This window comes from Corylus avellana, chromosome 11 (assembly GCF_965113065.1).
Source record: "Corylus avellana chromosome 11, dhCorAvel1.hap1.2, whole genome shotgun sequence".
In the NCBI taxonomy this organism is placed as follows: domain Eukaryota; kingdom Viridiplantae; phylum Streptophyta; class Magnoliopsida; order Fagales; family Betulaceae; genus Corylus; species Corylus avellana.
Window position 1 is genome coordinate 8571187 of NC_142500.1, and position 17098 is coordinate 8588284.

The following is a 17098-nucleotide window of genomic DNA, read 5'->3' on the forward strand; positions in this document are numbered from 1 at the left end:
ATTTCATATCATTTTGTTTTTGGTACAAGCGTTTATCTCATGAACCAGCTAATGACTTTTCATTCCACTTGATATTTGCAGGATATGTAACACTTTGGCCTCCTTGATTGCAAGTTTTTCCACAATATGAAATTAATTATGAATCATTAGAGTTCTTGATCATATATAGTAAATGGATAACAAGCTTGTTGCTTGCTTTCGAGATTAAGATGAAAGTATTTATAATAAGGAAACAAATCTAACCAAAAGTTGTCAAAACGTGTTCAAGATATTGTTGAAACATCCAAATATATCCCTTGCTTTCCTCTAACACACAATAGACACACACATAAGCTCCCCAAATCCATGTGAGTTGTCGAATAGTTGCTCACTTTTGCATACCTTTTGTTCTATTCTCGTCAAGCACAAGAACTAAAAATATTATCTTGAATTGGAACTTTTGGGACGACCATATTGTACTGTCTATCCTTTAATGAATCCAATGCTCAAATCCACTTAGCAGCCGAGTTTTGATAATTCCAAGACCAAAAGGTTATATGATTTATTTTTGTGAAACACTGATTTATTGAGGTTGTGGCAATGTTCTGGTGCAATGGGATTTAGCTGAAGCATTCTTCCATGTTCCAATAAATTTATACTTTTAATCAATTATTTTCTTGCACCAAAAAAAAAAAAAAAAAAAAAAAACATATTATATATCACTAGATTGTATAGTCTTGTTCCACAACAAACATTTTTTTCTTGCAACTCGAACCGAAGAGACCCAAATGAAAGAAAATAGGAATGACAGAATATAATGGATCGTAGTTGTCTACTCATTCATTGCAAGTTTGAATTGGTAAAACCCAAAAGCATACAGAAGAGTAGTTTCCATTTTACTTCATATGTGCAATGTTCAACTGAGGAAATTAAGGGGTCCATAGGGACAAGTAGAGGAACGAAAAGTTTGATGCCTACAAAGAAAAATATGCAATATCATTATCACTAGAGAATTGATTTGGCTGTTCGCAAGAGAATCATCAATTCAAGAGAATTGAATTGATATTGATCACAAGAGAAGCGTAAATTATTACAGAAATGTTAACACACTCCTAAGTGCACTTCTTGATGTGACAATGAAAATCATCATTAGATCCAAGTACTAATGATGATCATCCAAAATGTAATGGTAATTTTATTGCCACATAATGTGCGTTTGAGAGCATGGAAGTAAGAGTGTTTGTAGCACTTTCTCGAATTATTTCACACAAAAAAGTTACAATGCAACATATTAGAGTTTCAAGGTTTCTCATGAAAATAGAGAAAATTTGAAAGAGAACCACAGAGAGACAGGCAGAGAAAGGAGATGGCTCAAAACTAGGTAAACTATCGAAAAAGCAACATCTACAAATACAGCTTAACAAGCGATGGTAAAGGAGGCTTGTCTGACATAATCAAAAAACTTTCGTTTTCTCTGCAGAAACAAATTTTAAAGAGCCCTCTGATTCGGACTTTCAAGTACCAAGAAAAATATGGAGCAAGTAATATCACCAAAGATACTACAGAAACTTTGGGTCAAACCAGGGGATCCAATTGCTTTTTCCAACCTCAATCCACCAACAAAAATAATAGAGTGGTAACAAAGGAAGGAAATTGCCCTACAATTGGGTAATAGTCCCCATCCTCTTCAGTTATCATAGTAAAACATAAACATTGCATCTTCAAACTTGTCGAACCGGGCCTTTTTTGTTTTTCTCTCTTCCTTCTCATTTTTCAGGTTCCCATAGAGAATAGTAACAACAGTCAACCCCACAATCTTCTGTAATGTGTATCATGTAACTGAAGTTGCACCTCTAAACATAGTTTTGAGTTTTCAGATTTCCCCACATCGACTCAAAATGATGGAAATAAATCTGTTTGTAATTGATAACGATGTCCTACCAGCAACATTGTAGATTTTTTAATCGCGCAAGGAAAAAGTCCTGAACATGAAGGTTCTTACAAAATTTTTATGGTCCAGTCATCTCCAATCCGGACACCAGGCTTGCGGATAGTTAGAACGGCCGAGCCACGTCCCCATTGAAGCCAAAGTGGCCCCAGTTCAATGTCAACCTTTTGATTTGTTGCCTCAATCAGAGCGCTCTTTGGACCAGGAGCATGTCCTAGCAGAACAATCCTCTCAACAACAGATTCTGAAGAAAATCGGGATTTACCGGGGGAAGTGATTGCTAGATTTATAGAAGTCAGTTTGCCATCTGCGAACACAAAGCGGCGATGAATGTAGGCGCCGTGCTCAAATTCAAAGCTTTTGCCATCATCAACATAGAGTTCACCTTCAGCTGCTTGGGAGCTATTAAGAGCTATCACCTGAAGTAGACGCAAGAAATTAGCAAAAGCATTCCCGTATGATATTAGTGAAGCTAAAAAGCTTGAAATTAAAAAAAAAAAATTAAAATAAATAAATAAAGGTAGTTAGCAATAACAATTGTTGTTAGTAGCAGAAGTCATGCAGAAAAGGCAAATGCTTCATTGAGAAGGGGATTTGAAGCTCCAAGTTCACCATCATTTTTTCTGAATCAAGTGTAACCACTTAACGGTTCAATGATTATTGCAAAAACTCAACAGAAAACCACATTTTATTCAATTTTCCTAGTTTTCAATGCAAAGATTGCATTAACAAGAAGCACCATAATAATTGAACAAATATGCGAAGTGATAGCAAGAACTAGTTCCAAAACCCAATAATTTTTCACAATCTTAATCCATTTTATAAACCATAATTATTGAAGTGATACACTATTGAAACAAAAGTTATAACATTTTAAAGAGCACCTAACATAATAAACTGCTCAGGAACTTGTTTGTCTAGAAAACATTACTTATCAGACAGTTTTTGACATTTTCTTGATTATATGTCAAATATGAGATTATCACCCAATAGATCCCAAGTTCGAGACTTGCTAGGTGCAAACTCCCCCTTGGGGCCACATCCCCTGGTGTAAAAAGCCAGCGATTTACCCAGATCCGTGTAGGGAAACTTCCGAAGGTACAGTGCACAGGTCCGAAGTTTAATCTACAAGGATGGGTTCGAAGGGCCCTGCCTTGTCGAGGTTTTCCACCATAAAAAAAATATATTTATGTCAAATATGAGAGGAAAATTAGCATTCTAAATTTTTTGGGGCCTCTTTGGAGAATTACCACATTCAACCAGTCAAAATATTCAACCCTGCTCGCCTAGTCAGTGAAGTCATTGGTAATGACACCTTTCATATTTCCATGTACATGACAAAGCGTAGGTATGGGGCACTAGATGTGTCCCCCACATGACATCTAAAACCCAATTTCACATAGAATTCTTGCTAACTGAATACATCAATGAAGAGTAAACCTGGACTCTCCCATCATCCATGTAACTGCAGAACATTGATACTTAAAATTCATGTGTTTTGCAATCATATCTTTTCTGAAGTGGAAAGCAGGCACGACTACTTTATTCTCCATTAATAACAAAAATAACGTACCCTTTTATTGTCATAAATGTATCCTCAACACTTAAGATACAATAAACAAACCAAAAGTAAAGATATATACCAATCTCTTAGTATTTGAATGGAAAATATGAATCAGTCACATGCCAGAAAGAATAACATTTTGTTTTCCCAATTTTCTAAGTGACCTGTTAAATTTCAATTAGGCTTCTCATTAACGGAAAAGTTTCCTTACCAAAAGGATAAATATTTAGTTGTGCTATAAATTAAGTAAACTTATATCAGCATGGAGTACATACCAGAGTGTATGGATCGTTCACCATCTGTGTGGAGCTCCGTCGAAATCGGTCTTTCCTTGATATGATGGTTCCAGCCCTTTGGAAGGCAGGAATACTGTCTTCTGAGACACCTAGCTTGTGGGTCCTGCCTCCCTTATATGCAGTTCCAGTTCTCAGGTCATACCAAGATTCTTTACCAGGTAAATACACTGATGCATGTTTAGCTCGCTGAGAAGGTATCCAATAGTTTAGTTTGTCATAGCACAAAATGATAAAGAAAGGAGGCAAATGGGAGAATAATTTTCTAAATAGATATCACACTAAAACATGTGGTCACAGCAGTACCTCGGTATAAATCCCTTGCACTATAATACTGTTTCCAACCATGAAAGCCTCATCATTGCTGAAAGTAGCTTCCTCAGAAGGGAACTCCATCCATAGTGGACGGACAACAGGAACACCACTAGTGTTTGCCTCTCTGAATAATGTATAGAAATATGGCAGCAACATGTAGCGGACATGTATGGCATCTCTTATAAGTTCGGTATTTCGCTCTCTGCAGTGATGTAAAAGATCATGGATTTATCATATAAATAACAATTTTTTTCTTATCTAAAAAACAAAATAGCAGATCTTTAACAATAGACTGGCTGGAACTGAAACTGATGCACACAAGATTAGAATGGCTAGAAGTTGTTATTAAATTAGATGCCTAAATTGAGATATTTGTAGCATATGCAACTGCAAACATTTAAAATTAGGTTTTTAAATGACGTCCAACAAGAGCTATTCAACTCAAAACACTTGGGTCAAAGGGTACCAGACAATAATTAAACACACCTGCTCAATTCAACTTGAGCCTGCATAATAACCCCAAGAGTCCATGAAGATTATTATTCTTGGTATGAAACATTCTAAACTAACACATTACCTAAAAACTTTATCTCCATGCAGTCTTTATATTCATTTACAATTATATTCTCCCAGATAAGAGTAGATCATGTTATCTCATTGAACTGGTGTGATTTTATAAGGTCCGGAAAACCAAATCGAGAGTAAAAAGTGTAGAAATGCAAACAAATGTAAACAAGGCTTATACACTTGTTTATATAACTTTCATGGCAGAATCTTCATGGAACAAACTTTTTTAAAAGATCAAATAACAAAATATAGCATACTAGACAATGCCATCATGGCACAATGGTCAATGCATTAATTGGGTAGGGTTGAGCCATACTTCTCATTCTCACGATTTACCAGCAAAATCTATGTGCTAGTAAGCATGTTTGAAATTGCGTTGGAAAATAGAGCTTTAAGAGTTAAAAAGATCTTTTTAGAAAAGCTTCATTTTTAAACATTTTCCAAAAGTACGTTTTGGCTATTCTTGGGCCTGTTTGGGTGTGCGTTTTGAGGGGCCTAAAAATACAAACACTCAAAAAGTCCGTTTAAAGAAAAAAGTATCCGTTTGGTAAAAAAAAATTGAAAGGCATTTTAAGGATCCAAAAAGCCTAAAAATGGCTAAAACGCACTTTTGGCAAAAGCTTAAAAATGAAACTTTTGACAAAACGTGTTTTTTGACTTAAAAACTCTATTTCTCAAACACAATGACAGACGTGCTCTTAGAGTTAAAAAGCTAAATAAGTACTTTTGAAGTTTTTTACCAAACAAACTAACTTTTTGTTTAGCACAACTTTTTAGGTCCTAAAAATACTTTTTAAGCTCTCTAACAGAATCCCAAACATACCCTAACAGTTATCTGGTTGGCAAATTGAGTTAAAGTCTTGAACAGTATCCTAGCAAAAAAGAAAAGGGAGCTTTTTCTTTTCAAAATTTCTTTATAAGTAAGAGAAAAGTTGAACTTTGCTTAAATAGATGCAGACATCCTACCCAAATAACCATGGTTCACGTCTTTTTGTGTCATGATGGGCATGGGCCCTAAAGAAAGGATAGTAAGCACCTAGTTGATACCAACGAACTAATAATTCAGGCTCAGGATTGCCAAAAAACCCACCAACATCCGCACCTGCAGGAAAGCATATCAATAATCACCATCTGTAAGAAAAATAAAACCTTTTTTTTTTTAATTGGTAAGTAAAACACACAACCAGTGGGTCTCAAATACATGACCTCACCCTTCCCCTTACACTTACAAGCGAGGAGGTGCTATTTGAGCAAGAGCTCATTGGTTTTTCTTTAGACAAATAAATCACACTTACCAGAGAATGATATTCCAGTAATACCAAGTGTCAAAATCATTGGGACTGAAACCCTGAGATGATCCCATTCTGCTGAGTTATCTCCCGTCCAAACTGCTCCATGCCTTTGAGTTCCAGCAAATATTGCTCTTGACAAAACAAAAGGCCTATCCTTCCCATCTCCACGTTTTACAAGCCCATCAGCTGTTGCCATGTGGAAGTAGTAACCATAGGCATTATGTAGCTCCCGGTGCTCCACGCCTCCATAATGCAAAGCATCTCTCGGCATTGTCACCTGGTCATAATAAATAGTTTAGGCATAACCTTCAAAATTTTCTGAGGGAGAAAAATTATCTTAAGCCATCTACTTTCTAAATGTCACCCCTAACTAACATTTAGTGATATTCTTCAAAATCTCTATAAAGATTTTTCTTATCAGTTTGCGTGGTCGTGCTATCTTCCCTCTATTAGTTATTATATCAAATGCCTCCTAGAGACCTTAGAATTATTTTAGATTATCCAGCTTCAACACCAACAAAAGTAGAAAACTTCAATCACTCAATGGGGCATATGATCATTTCCTCCAATAAAAAAGTATATTCCAGTTAGTAATGTAAAATTTTATTGAAAGCGTAAGGCACCCCTAAGTGTGTCATATACGAGCTCCCACAAGCCCAAAACCCAAAAAACAGCAAAAAAGCAAAAAAACCCACAACCCAACACCCACAAGACAACAAATCCCAAAACCCTCAAAAGCTAACAAGCATGAGCCTTGCCTTTCCCACACCTAGATGATGCTCCCTTCGCATCATAGTTAATGGAGCATTCCAAATTCAGAAGCTCCCTCCTACCCTTGACCTTCTAAGGGGTATCCTCTATTACGTCTTCAATCCCCTTATCCCCAAAGCCCAATCTAAAAAAGTATATTCCTGTTAACAGGTAGTTATGACAAAATAGGAAAAAAATGAAATAGGACCAACATTTTTAATGAGTGATACAATTAGCATTTCAAAATGAAAAATTCTTTATTCAATTCTTTTAAACGACATAATAATATCATGATACTTAATTTGGCCCAAAAATATATGGGAATTTGCCATTAGAAACATTTTAATGAAAAATAAATAAATAAATAAAATCTTCCACTCTATTTAAGAACCAAATATGAAAATCATAGATTTTGTCTAATCCCTCAGCATGCAATTCTTCATTATAGGCACTTCCTTTGATTCCTATAGAGGTGCTAGATATATCGGTCACACATAACTGGCTGGTATGGTGAGTTCAATGGGACCCAGCATAGGTGATGGTTTCCACATAATGCACATACCATGTATATATGAGGCTCACTTTCATTGTGAAGCTCATGCGTAAACAAAATCAGTATCTTTTCAGCATACTTAGCATTACTGTTGTTAAAATGCTTAGAATGCTAGGCTACAATATGTTGTACGCTTCTAGAAGGAAACCTCTCCCTAGCAGCTGTCGTTTTCAGAATATTCTCCCTCCACTCATTGTAACTAATTCTCCTACATATGTGGAATGGATTGAGGGCTGCATTCTAAGGAAAAAAAGAAAAAAGAAAACAGCCCTCCTCTATTCTCATTCTCTTACATTTTCTTCCCTCTTAACATGAAATCAGAACTAGGGATTTAATCAGTCCCTCGCTTCAAGTAGATTTCTTTAAAGTCCTTTTTTTCTTTCTTTTTCTTCATCTTTTCTTCCTCTGATTCTCTGCTTCATGTTGCTGTGACCAGTTGCCTTTGGTGATCCCTTTTTGTATTCGGCTATTGTTGCAAGGTGTATGAAAACAACATAGTGTATTGTCATCCTCATCATCATTGTTGTCGTTGGAGATCCTGTGGTGGAACAGCTGAACCAAGTTCATGGTTGTTGTGGTTGTTGATTTCCTGATGAAAAAGGTATTCTCGGGGCGTTGGTTTTGATAGGTTGGTGTTTCACAGTATTTTCTGCCATTTCTCCCCAAATCCACATCTCCTTAATATGTAAAACAAAAAATCCCAGTTAATATGGTTATAAGCCTTTTCTAAGTCCGACTTACATAACACTCTTGGCTCGCCAGATCAGAGACAATTATCTATGCATTCATTAGCAATAAGAATAGGGCAATCTCTAATAAAAGCATTCTAAGTCTTTGAGATGATATTCTCCAAAACATTTTTCAATCTATTAGCCCAACCCTTCGCAATAATCTTATAAACGCTACTTACCAAACTAATAGGGAAAAAATCTTTAACCTCAATAGCTCGTACTTTCTTAGTGTTAGAATAATGTATTAGGGTTTGAGGGCAGTTTAGTCATTGTTGTATTCTTTAAGCTTATATAATAATATGTTTGAGGTTGGCTACGTAAGTGAGTGCGAGCCTCCTCTTTCTCTCTAATCTTTTTCATGCAAACCTCACAAAATGGTATCAGAGCCAAAGGTCCTAGGATCGAACCTTAACTCCGTCAAATTACCCCCTCATTTAAATTAAATATTACACGTATTGGGTCTCACCTATTAAAAGGGGGTTTGAGCCCACACGTGAGGGGGATTGTTAAAATAATGATTAAGTGATTAAATTTATCTCTTCAAATAAAGATAGGGACACATTCAAACTTTAAAGAATTTGCCACGCTCATAGAACTCAAGAAATACCTTCATAACATCTTCTTTGATAACATCCAAACAAGACTGGAAGAAAGCCATAGAAAAACGATTTGGACCTAGAGCCTTATCCTCATTCAAATCCTTCACCACTTCGAAAACCTCCCTTTCCTCGAAAGGTCACTCTACCCAAATTGCCTCCCGATTAATAGAGTGGAAAGGAAGACCATCCAAATCTGCCCGCCAATTTTCATTGTTGGTAAAGAGCTGAGTGAAAAATTGGACCATATGATCCTTAAAATCATTCTGATTAGAAGAAATGTCACCATTGGTAACCAAATTTTCTATTGTGTTACATTTTCTATTAGAGTTAGCCACCCAATAGAAGAACTTGGTATTTTTATTCCCCCCCCCCCCCCCCCCCCCCTTAATCACAACGCCATCGACTTTTGCCTCTAGCTCACCTCCTTCAAAAGAATCATCTTCTCCAACTCAACTATAGCCTCATCCTTCCTCAATTATTCCTCACAAGAAAGTGGTCACTGTTCTTCAATTCCATCCATCCCTTTTAAATCATCAAGAAGAGCGATTTTGTTCTGCTCCACATTACCCAACTCCGTATCATTCCACGTTATTAAGTCAGGATTCAAAGCTTTTAGTTCTTGGGCCAAAATGAAGCTAGGACAGCCATGAAAGCAATAGGAAGACCACCAGTGCCTCACCTTCTCAACGACGCCATCTGTTTTCAAATTTAAAATAACTTTTGCCCCTCTAAAAGTCCCTAGAATCAAGAAGAATGGGGAAGTGACTTGAGAGAACTCTGGAAAATCTACTATGGACAACGTTCAGGAAATGATCCTCCCACTCAGGAAAGATAAGAAATCTGTAGATTCTAGACCATGAAGGCGAATCCCAATTGGTCGACCATATGAAATTCCTACCATGAAGAAGGACATCCATGAGACTACCCAAAGATAAAGTCTGAGAACTCATCCATAGTGAAAGAAAAGCTGGCCTCTCCCAATCACTCACTAAGGATGTCGGTCACATTCAAATTGCTCCCAATGCACCAATGCAAATCCCACCAACTAATCAAACCCACCAACTCCTCCCATGACGATGATGCTCAACATTTGAATTAGGGCCATAGACTAAAACTCGTCACTAACACTTCTAAATTTACATGCCAGTTCTAATTACCCATCTAGATGTTGCTTACCCAACAAACTACGCACAATACTCCTAGACAACTACCTCAATTAGTCTCATGTAACATCACTATGACAACCTTCCACGTCCTACAGAGATATCTAATATGCATGCTTTTATTCACTTAATACAATCCTCACATTCCAAGAAATGATGTTCGACTTCATAAAGGAACAGAAGACACCCGGTTTCTTCCACCGCCAGACTTGGACATAGAACCTTAGAAGCATAATTAATGGAACATTCTAGCCTTTTCAACTCTCCGCACCCTTTAGGAGTCAGCTGAGAAGATCTAGAAGGAGAACCCTAGCTCAGAACATCCTTGTTGCTACTGGCTTCAATAGTTGCAAAAAGGGCCATGATCTACTTTCTAAATTTATCACATGGCATACACAAATAATTGCTAAATCTTTCGATCTTCTTCCTTATCCATCCAACATTTCTTTTCCACAAAAACCTAACTCCTCTGAAACTAGGGGGGACATTAATAGGCATGCCCCAAGGAGAGATGTCCAAGGTCGGTATATCCTTCTCACACTCTGCCCACAACCCTCCAAAACCCTCAAATCCGATGCTAAAAATGCAAAAGTGTCTAATTTGACACACGATGGCAGTATGGAGGACTTCAATGTCACTTTTTAAAATTTGGAGATGTAAATGAAAATGTGGTGGTAGTTCATGGGGCTAAAGCATATTTCCCCCAATTAATTCCAATTTGATTTTCAAATGACCTACTAAAAAGCTGATTATTAACTAAGATCTTATACAATAAATATCTCATACAAAAGACCACTTCAATAGAATCAAAATCATTCCAACCTTATGCTCCATAAATTTATAGATCTCCATTATTTTAAAACGAAAAAATGAAGAACAACGGAGAACCCATGCCCATGTTTGCATCACATGTACATATACTTCATCCAATCTTTCCACCACTCAAAAAAAAATGACAATTGGAATATACATACAAATATATACATATAAATACGTATATATGGAGGGGGGAAGGAAATATTTGAGATTCAGTAATAAAAGAAACACAGCATCAAAAAGCAAGAACCTAATTCCATTTATCCTTCTACCAATGACACGTAAAAAAAATATAATAAGTATTCACGTATGCAACTAATTTTAAATGGAAGTGGACTAGTACGCCCACTATGGAACTGATTAGTTGCATGTACTGTCATACTAAACCCTTAGTATATCCACTATTAAGCATTTCAATAGTGGAGATGACGTATGAATTCAATCCCAAGCATTCCACTCATGCTATCTAGCAAAAGTTTGAATGCTGAGATGCATTCACAAGCCAGCCACCATCTTCGACCATTATTCGTGACAAAGAAATAACCAACCAATAAAAGCATGGAAGAGGAAGAAAGACACAGAAGTTAAGCGAGCAACATACCTCTGGACCATTGAACACAGAGGGCTCATTCATGTCGTTCCAGATGTACAACGAAGGCGTCGAACCAACGTAGTTCTCAATAGAGAACATGTCAGCCCACCATGACCTAATCTCCGGACTTAAGATATCCGGGTATGACGAAGAACCAGGCCAGCACCACCCATCGTAATCGCTCCCACCCGCATCCTTAACATAATACCCCTTCTGGGTGGCCTCCTTGTGCACATGATACGAGTCGTCCCTCTTAATATGAGGATCCACAATTGTAACCATGTGCCTCCCCTTGGCAGCCAACTTCCCCTGCATCTCCTCCGGGTGCGGGAAAAGCGTCCTGTCCCAAGTGAAGTACCTCTTTCCATCCGTGTGCTCGATATCGAGCCACAACACATCGTAGGGGATGTTGAGCTCGTCGAACTTGGAATCCACATGCTCAACATCCTCCTCATCCCTGTAATTCCACCTACATTGGTGATACGCTGTGGCGAACAGCTGTGGCATCGCTGGCGTACCGGTGACACTCGTGTACTGTCTAACGACGTCCTTCGGCCCCGGACCCATGAAGAAGAAGGCGTCCACAATCCCCGCCTCGCTCATCCACAATGTATCGATCCTACTCTTCTCCGACGGCAGCGCAATCTCCGACTCCGCATCAGCCCACCCGGTTGCCATCACGTCAATCTGCATCTCCGCCGCATTCAACCAGAAGAAGCCCGAAGTTCCGCGGGACTTACCATGCGAAATCATGAACGGAATGGAGCCGTAGATGCCGAAGGGCGAGTCGTGAATGTATTCGAACACGTCTAAGTTGAACAGCCTATAGGGTTCGGAGTCCTCCACCCCGGGGCCTCTTGTGGGCTTGAGAGCGTGGCTCGAGGCGTGCTCCGGAATCCCGTATACAAAATCGGCGCTGTAGAACGACACGTCGAAGCTGATCGACTGCGGGCCGTATGGCCTCGTGTCGGTGTGCGTTCGAAACCTTTCTTCCCAATCCTCGCCTTCTCTCTTCGCTCGCAATTGCTCGAAATCAAACAGGCCATGGGAGTTGAGGGAAATCACGCGATTACCATTGCTCTTCTCGCGCACGTAAACCTCGAAAGGATCGTGCCGGACAACCACCTCGTAGCCGTCCGATAAGTACACGATCGAGGAGGGCGCCGCGTCGCCGTCGATCTTCGCGGTCGAAACCCTCTGGAGCCAAAGCTTCTTGCTGGCGAATTCGGGGACGATCACATCGGGGACCTCGAAGCGCTTCTTGGGTGGGCCTAGAGAAGGATCCTCGTCGATCCTGAGGCGTAGGATCCCGTCCTGGTAGGCAGATAGAGCAAGAATCAAAGGCTTGATTTGGTCAGGGTCTTGCTCATTGTCTGGAGTCTTGGGGACGAGCTTGGCGGTGAGGTCTCCGTCGGAGATTGAGACGTCAAGAGCGATGAGGGAGCAGAAGCCGGGCTTGCGGGCACGAGCGCGTTTGCAGAAAGGGGTCTGGTTGCAGTTTCTGAACTCTTCTTTCTTCCAGGAGAGGACTGGCCCGAGGTGTAGACCCAGGACGAGGAGGAGGAAGAGGAAGAGATTGAGAATTTTCATTGGGGGTTTCATGGGCGACTTGGCATGGAGGAAATTAGAACCCTAGAAATGGAGTAAGAGAAGAGGAGGAGGAGGAGGAGAATGGGGGTTTCAGTGGACTGCAACAGTGCAACTGAGCCGTAGAGCGGCTTGCGCGTTTATCAAACTGTTTCTTGACTTTTTAAAAGCCATAAAAATGGTCCTGTGTTTTTACTATTTACGGTTTTACTCCTTCGGTTCATATTTCGATAAAAAAATAATAAGGGTTAAATACTAAATTAGTCCCTTGGGTTTCACAACTTTATTTTTTCTCCCTAGGGTTTCATTTTTATCACAGGAGGTCCATGTGGTTTTGATAAGTGACCAAATTAGTCCATCCGTTAGTTGACCGTTAGCTGAGTGTACGGACTGACACGTGGACCAATCAGACGTCGAGCCACCCCCAAATTGCCAAGGGGATGGCCAAGCCACCCCCTGTTTCGTCCCATTTTTCTTTTTTTTTTAATTTTTTTTTTTTTAAAAAAAAAAAAAATTAATATATGTGCCACGTGTCGACGTCTGATTGGTCCACGTGTCAGTTTAACGATCAACTAACGGATGGACTAATTTGGTCACTTATCAAAACCACAGGGACCTCCTGTGATAAAAATGAAACTCCAAGGGGGAAAAAATAAAGTTGTGAAACCCCAGGGGGTTTTGGAGTATTTAACCCAAATAATAATAATAATAGAATTAATTACCTTTTTAATATTTAAATTTTCACCTTTTTTTTTTTTTTTTTTATTCAGGTTTCAATTCTTATCAATCTATCTTAAGTGCGAGCCACCACGTAAAATACTGTCGCCTGGACATTCTTACAACACCAACACTGCAAGTAAGAAAACTGCGTGTAAGAAAATATTTGAAGGAAAATATTTTTCAAAAACCAAAACTGCATGTAAGAAAATATTTGTAGATCGCATACCTTGCCGATGTGTAACTCAAAACCGATTTTGGATTTGTCTGTGGCAGCCTGAGTTTGCTCTCAAGACCTCTTGAATTTTCTCCTTAATTATGAGTTGTGACTATGGACTCTCTTGTACAAAACACCCTTGTTAAGGTAGAACTTGGAAACCAAGTCTAACCATCAGTCCGCAGGTGGAAAGTAGTGTTAAACTTCAATTATGTCTCTATTTCCTTATGTGAGCTCTTCTAAAATCTCGAGGTAAATCTAGAATTACGATGCAAAAGAATTGCCAAAGGTACACCGTGAAGTTGTATCACGTTTTGAACTTACAACTTTACCAACTTCTCTATTAGATCCTCAACTTTCATGGGGATGAAATGAGCATTCTTCATTAAACAATTCACAACAATCCAAATGGCATACTCTCCTGATGATGTTCTAGGCAACCCTAGTATGAATGCCATTTCATCCTACTTGGGTATGGGTACTGGTATGAGCGTTTCTACTAGTCTTTAGTGTTCTGCATCAACTTGTTGATAGTTCCACCAATAAGATCCTTTCAAATCCTTGTAAATCTTTACGATTCCTAGGTCGACAGTGTATAGAGATCGGTGGGTGTAATACCCCGACAAAACATCCATTTTCAAGGTTAAAGGTTCCTTACTTAAGGTTGATGTTTCCTTAAAACAAAACCTTAAACCAAGAGACCTAAACATTTTTCAAAGAATCCAACTCTTGAGACTTTTTGAAGCAAATACAACCCCAAACCACCTCCTTATTGGCCAAGCGCCCGCTCGGAGACCACACGAGCGCTCGCTCTTGGCCTAGGTACAAGCACTCACTCGGGGACCGCACGAGCGCTCGTTAACCAGTCCTCAACCCATTGGGCAAAACCCAAATATATGCCTGACCCAAATGCCTGAATCTTTTTACCCATTGTGTAAATAGTACCCGAACGCTTGCTCAACAGTACCCGAGCGTTCGCTGCCAGTTATGGAAAGCAATTTTAACCCATTCTCCACTTTTCAAACCCAAAGCACGCCTTCAGCCTCTATATAAACCCTACTATTTGATCCTCAGCTACCTTCAACCTCAAAAAAAACCTAACCCTAATGTGAGGAGAGACTTGGAGAAAGAAGGAAGAGAGTTTGGTGTCTTTGCTATCTTCTAAGGTGGTTTCTTGACCCTTCCTTTATGCATTTTTATTGTAATTACTTCTTTCCTAGTGTTACAAGTTTTAAAAATGCTTTGATACGTTCTTGCACCCATTTTCTTACAAAACCAATAATGATTTCGAAAAGCTTTCAACCCACCCTTGTTTCCCTTAAAGTTGCATGATAGTATGTTTTGTACATGGATGTGTCTATTTGGAGCCGAGGAAAAGATTTACCAACCCATAGCCTTAGATAAAAGCCTAAAACACATTTTGGGAGCTTCTGGCCGAGTCTTAACCCTCTGACCGAACGCTCACCCTAGGGAGCGAGCGCTCGCCCAGAGAGCAAGGCAAACGCCCCTTAGCCCAAAAATGTGATACGAAGGTTTTAGCAGCCCTTTTCGTTAGATAGGACCTCGTAAAGTTCTCTAGTATTGCTTATAACGATGAGTCATGTTTTGTTATAAAAAGAATTCGTGATGTCAGAAGACTCGAGCGAGCACGCAAGGTAAGTAAACATTTACGAACACTTTTCTTAAAAACATGTGATATATCAGCTGACTAAGCACGTATATGATATGAACATGCCTATATTGTGTGTAACTTGATAACTGTTTTACTAACTGATTGATAAGATAAATTTTATGACATAGTACACCAATACTTGTGGTATAATGGTCATGGGCCTACTATATAAATTTGATTCTATGGTCAAACGGTATGGATGTGTTATACGAACCTTGATCCAATGGTTATTTCGTAACTGACATAGCCTTAACGGGCGGGTCACTACAGGACGTACATCATTAGTAGCGTGGGCCACTCGTGGTCGGACTTGATTGGGCAACTAGTGTTATGGATGGTAGCGTATAATGGTTAGGGCACCCGTATTGTATTACAGGTCCCTCGAGACAACGCCAACCCTACTGAAAAGGGTAATATCTCGAGTAAACCATGTTGTGCTAAATACCCACCTAAATTAATAGGCAAATACTTGGTACGTTTTACTCACAACTGCACAAGATCAAACGATAGTATAGCAAGCAAATACAAGATCATTCCCACGAGGATTGGTAAATTATGTTTAGAAGTAATTTCCTATTTAATTAACAGATAAAACTCAATTGTCACTATTGAATCAAAATAAAGAAATAAAATAAAAAATAAACTAAAACTAAAAATGATTAGGGTTTTGATATCCACCACTAATCAAATTAGTTAAGATAACAATATGCTAATGCGCCAATCATACCAGTATATTTAATGTTTGCCAACCTAAGGACATGAATGTATACTCCTTAAGTTATAGATTTTCCTAAGCAACGAATTAGGCATGGGTGTATACTCTAATTATTTTCTTTCAGAAAGGATTTAGCATGGGTGTATACTAAGTTGTTCTTTAAAAAAATATAAATCTGTGGAAATCGATAAACACATGAGGCCTAGGGCATGTGTATATACTCCCGGTTTTCCATGTTGATTAACTCAAGAATCCGGTATGGATTTATTTTGTTACTCTTATTAAACCCAAGACTCGGTTATCCAAATTGATTTAATTAACTAATCCATACCACATGCATATATTGATCAAGCAAACACATATGAGGAATTCAAGATAATAGGAATTAATCAAGTTAAATACACCAAAATATAATTGTAGCAAAAACACCAATATTGAAATCCTAAAAAGATATGATTAGGCTTCAATCTTGCCCCAATTAAAATATAAACTACATAACAAAAATAAAAAGTGGAAGAGAAGAAAAATCCAAACGCCTCTTGATTTAGCCTTCAGTTCCTTTCCAGAGCTTGTGCCTCTTTCTCCACACTTATTCCTAGAAGCTAAAAGGTCTATTTATAGGCTTTAGAAGTCCTTGTTACACTAGTAAACCTAGGAAATTCGTAGGGCTTTATTCCTATTACAAGTGAGAGTTGGAAAACCCTAATATGGAAAGAATTATAGTCTTGCCGCCGCTTGATATGTCACATGCGCACCGGTGCGATCGATCGCAACCCGTGTGCTCTCGATCGCACATCCACGATCGAGACTCTTCTGTTGTATGGACGATCGCACATGGCCGCATTCGGTTGTCTTCTCTGGTAGTGCACTCGATCGCACTGTCAGGGGCTCCAACTTTTCTCAATTTCTCTCTTTGAGCCCAAATCTTCCAAATTTATTTCATTTTCTTCCAAAAGCCTACAAAAGCATGGAAAAACACATAAAAGAACTAAAATAGCATAATTTAACCAAAAATAAAGGATTAACAA

At 38.7% G+C, this 17098-nt stretch overlaps 1 protein-coding gene across 1 annotated transcript; it reads right to left on the reverse strand.

The window, feature by feature from the left end:
• Positions 1-1464: 1464 nt before the first annotated feature.
• On the reverse strand, positions 1465-12882 carry RSW3 (Glycosyl hydrolases family 31 protein). The gene is made up of 6 exons (XM_059575860.2): positions 11172-12882; positions 5962-6235; positions 5633-5768; positions 4091-4301; positions 3767-3973; positions 1465-2346 (listed from the first exon to the last, which is right to left on the reverse strand). The coding sequence occupies exons 1-6, from the start codon at positions 12762-12764 to the stop codon at positions 1978-1980; spliced, it is 2790 nt and encodes a 929-aa protein (XP_059431843.2). The 5' UTR covers positions 12765-12882; the 3' UTR covers positions 1465-1977.
• Positions 12883-17098: the final 4216 nt, after the last annotated feature.

Bases quoted from the DNA above. Each gene is read 5' to 3' on its own strand.
- RSW3 (XM_059575860.2), bottom strand. From the start codon at position 12,764: ATGAAACCCCCAATGAAAATTCTCAATCTCTTCCTCTTCCTCCTCCTC. The intron at 6,236-11,171 runs GTATGTTGCTCG...TATTATGACCAG, and splicing joins CTGTGTTCAATGGTCCAGAG to GTGACAATGCCGAGAGATGC. The intron at 3,974-4,090 runs GTACTGCTGTGA...ATACCTTCTCAG, and splicing joins TGCAAGGGATTTATACCGAG to CGAGCTAAACATGCATCAGT.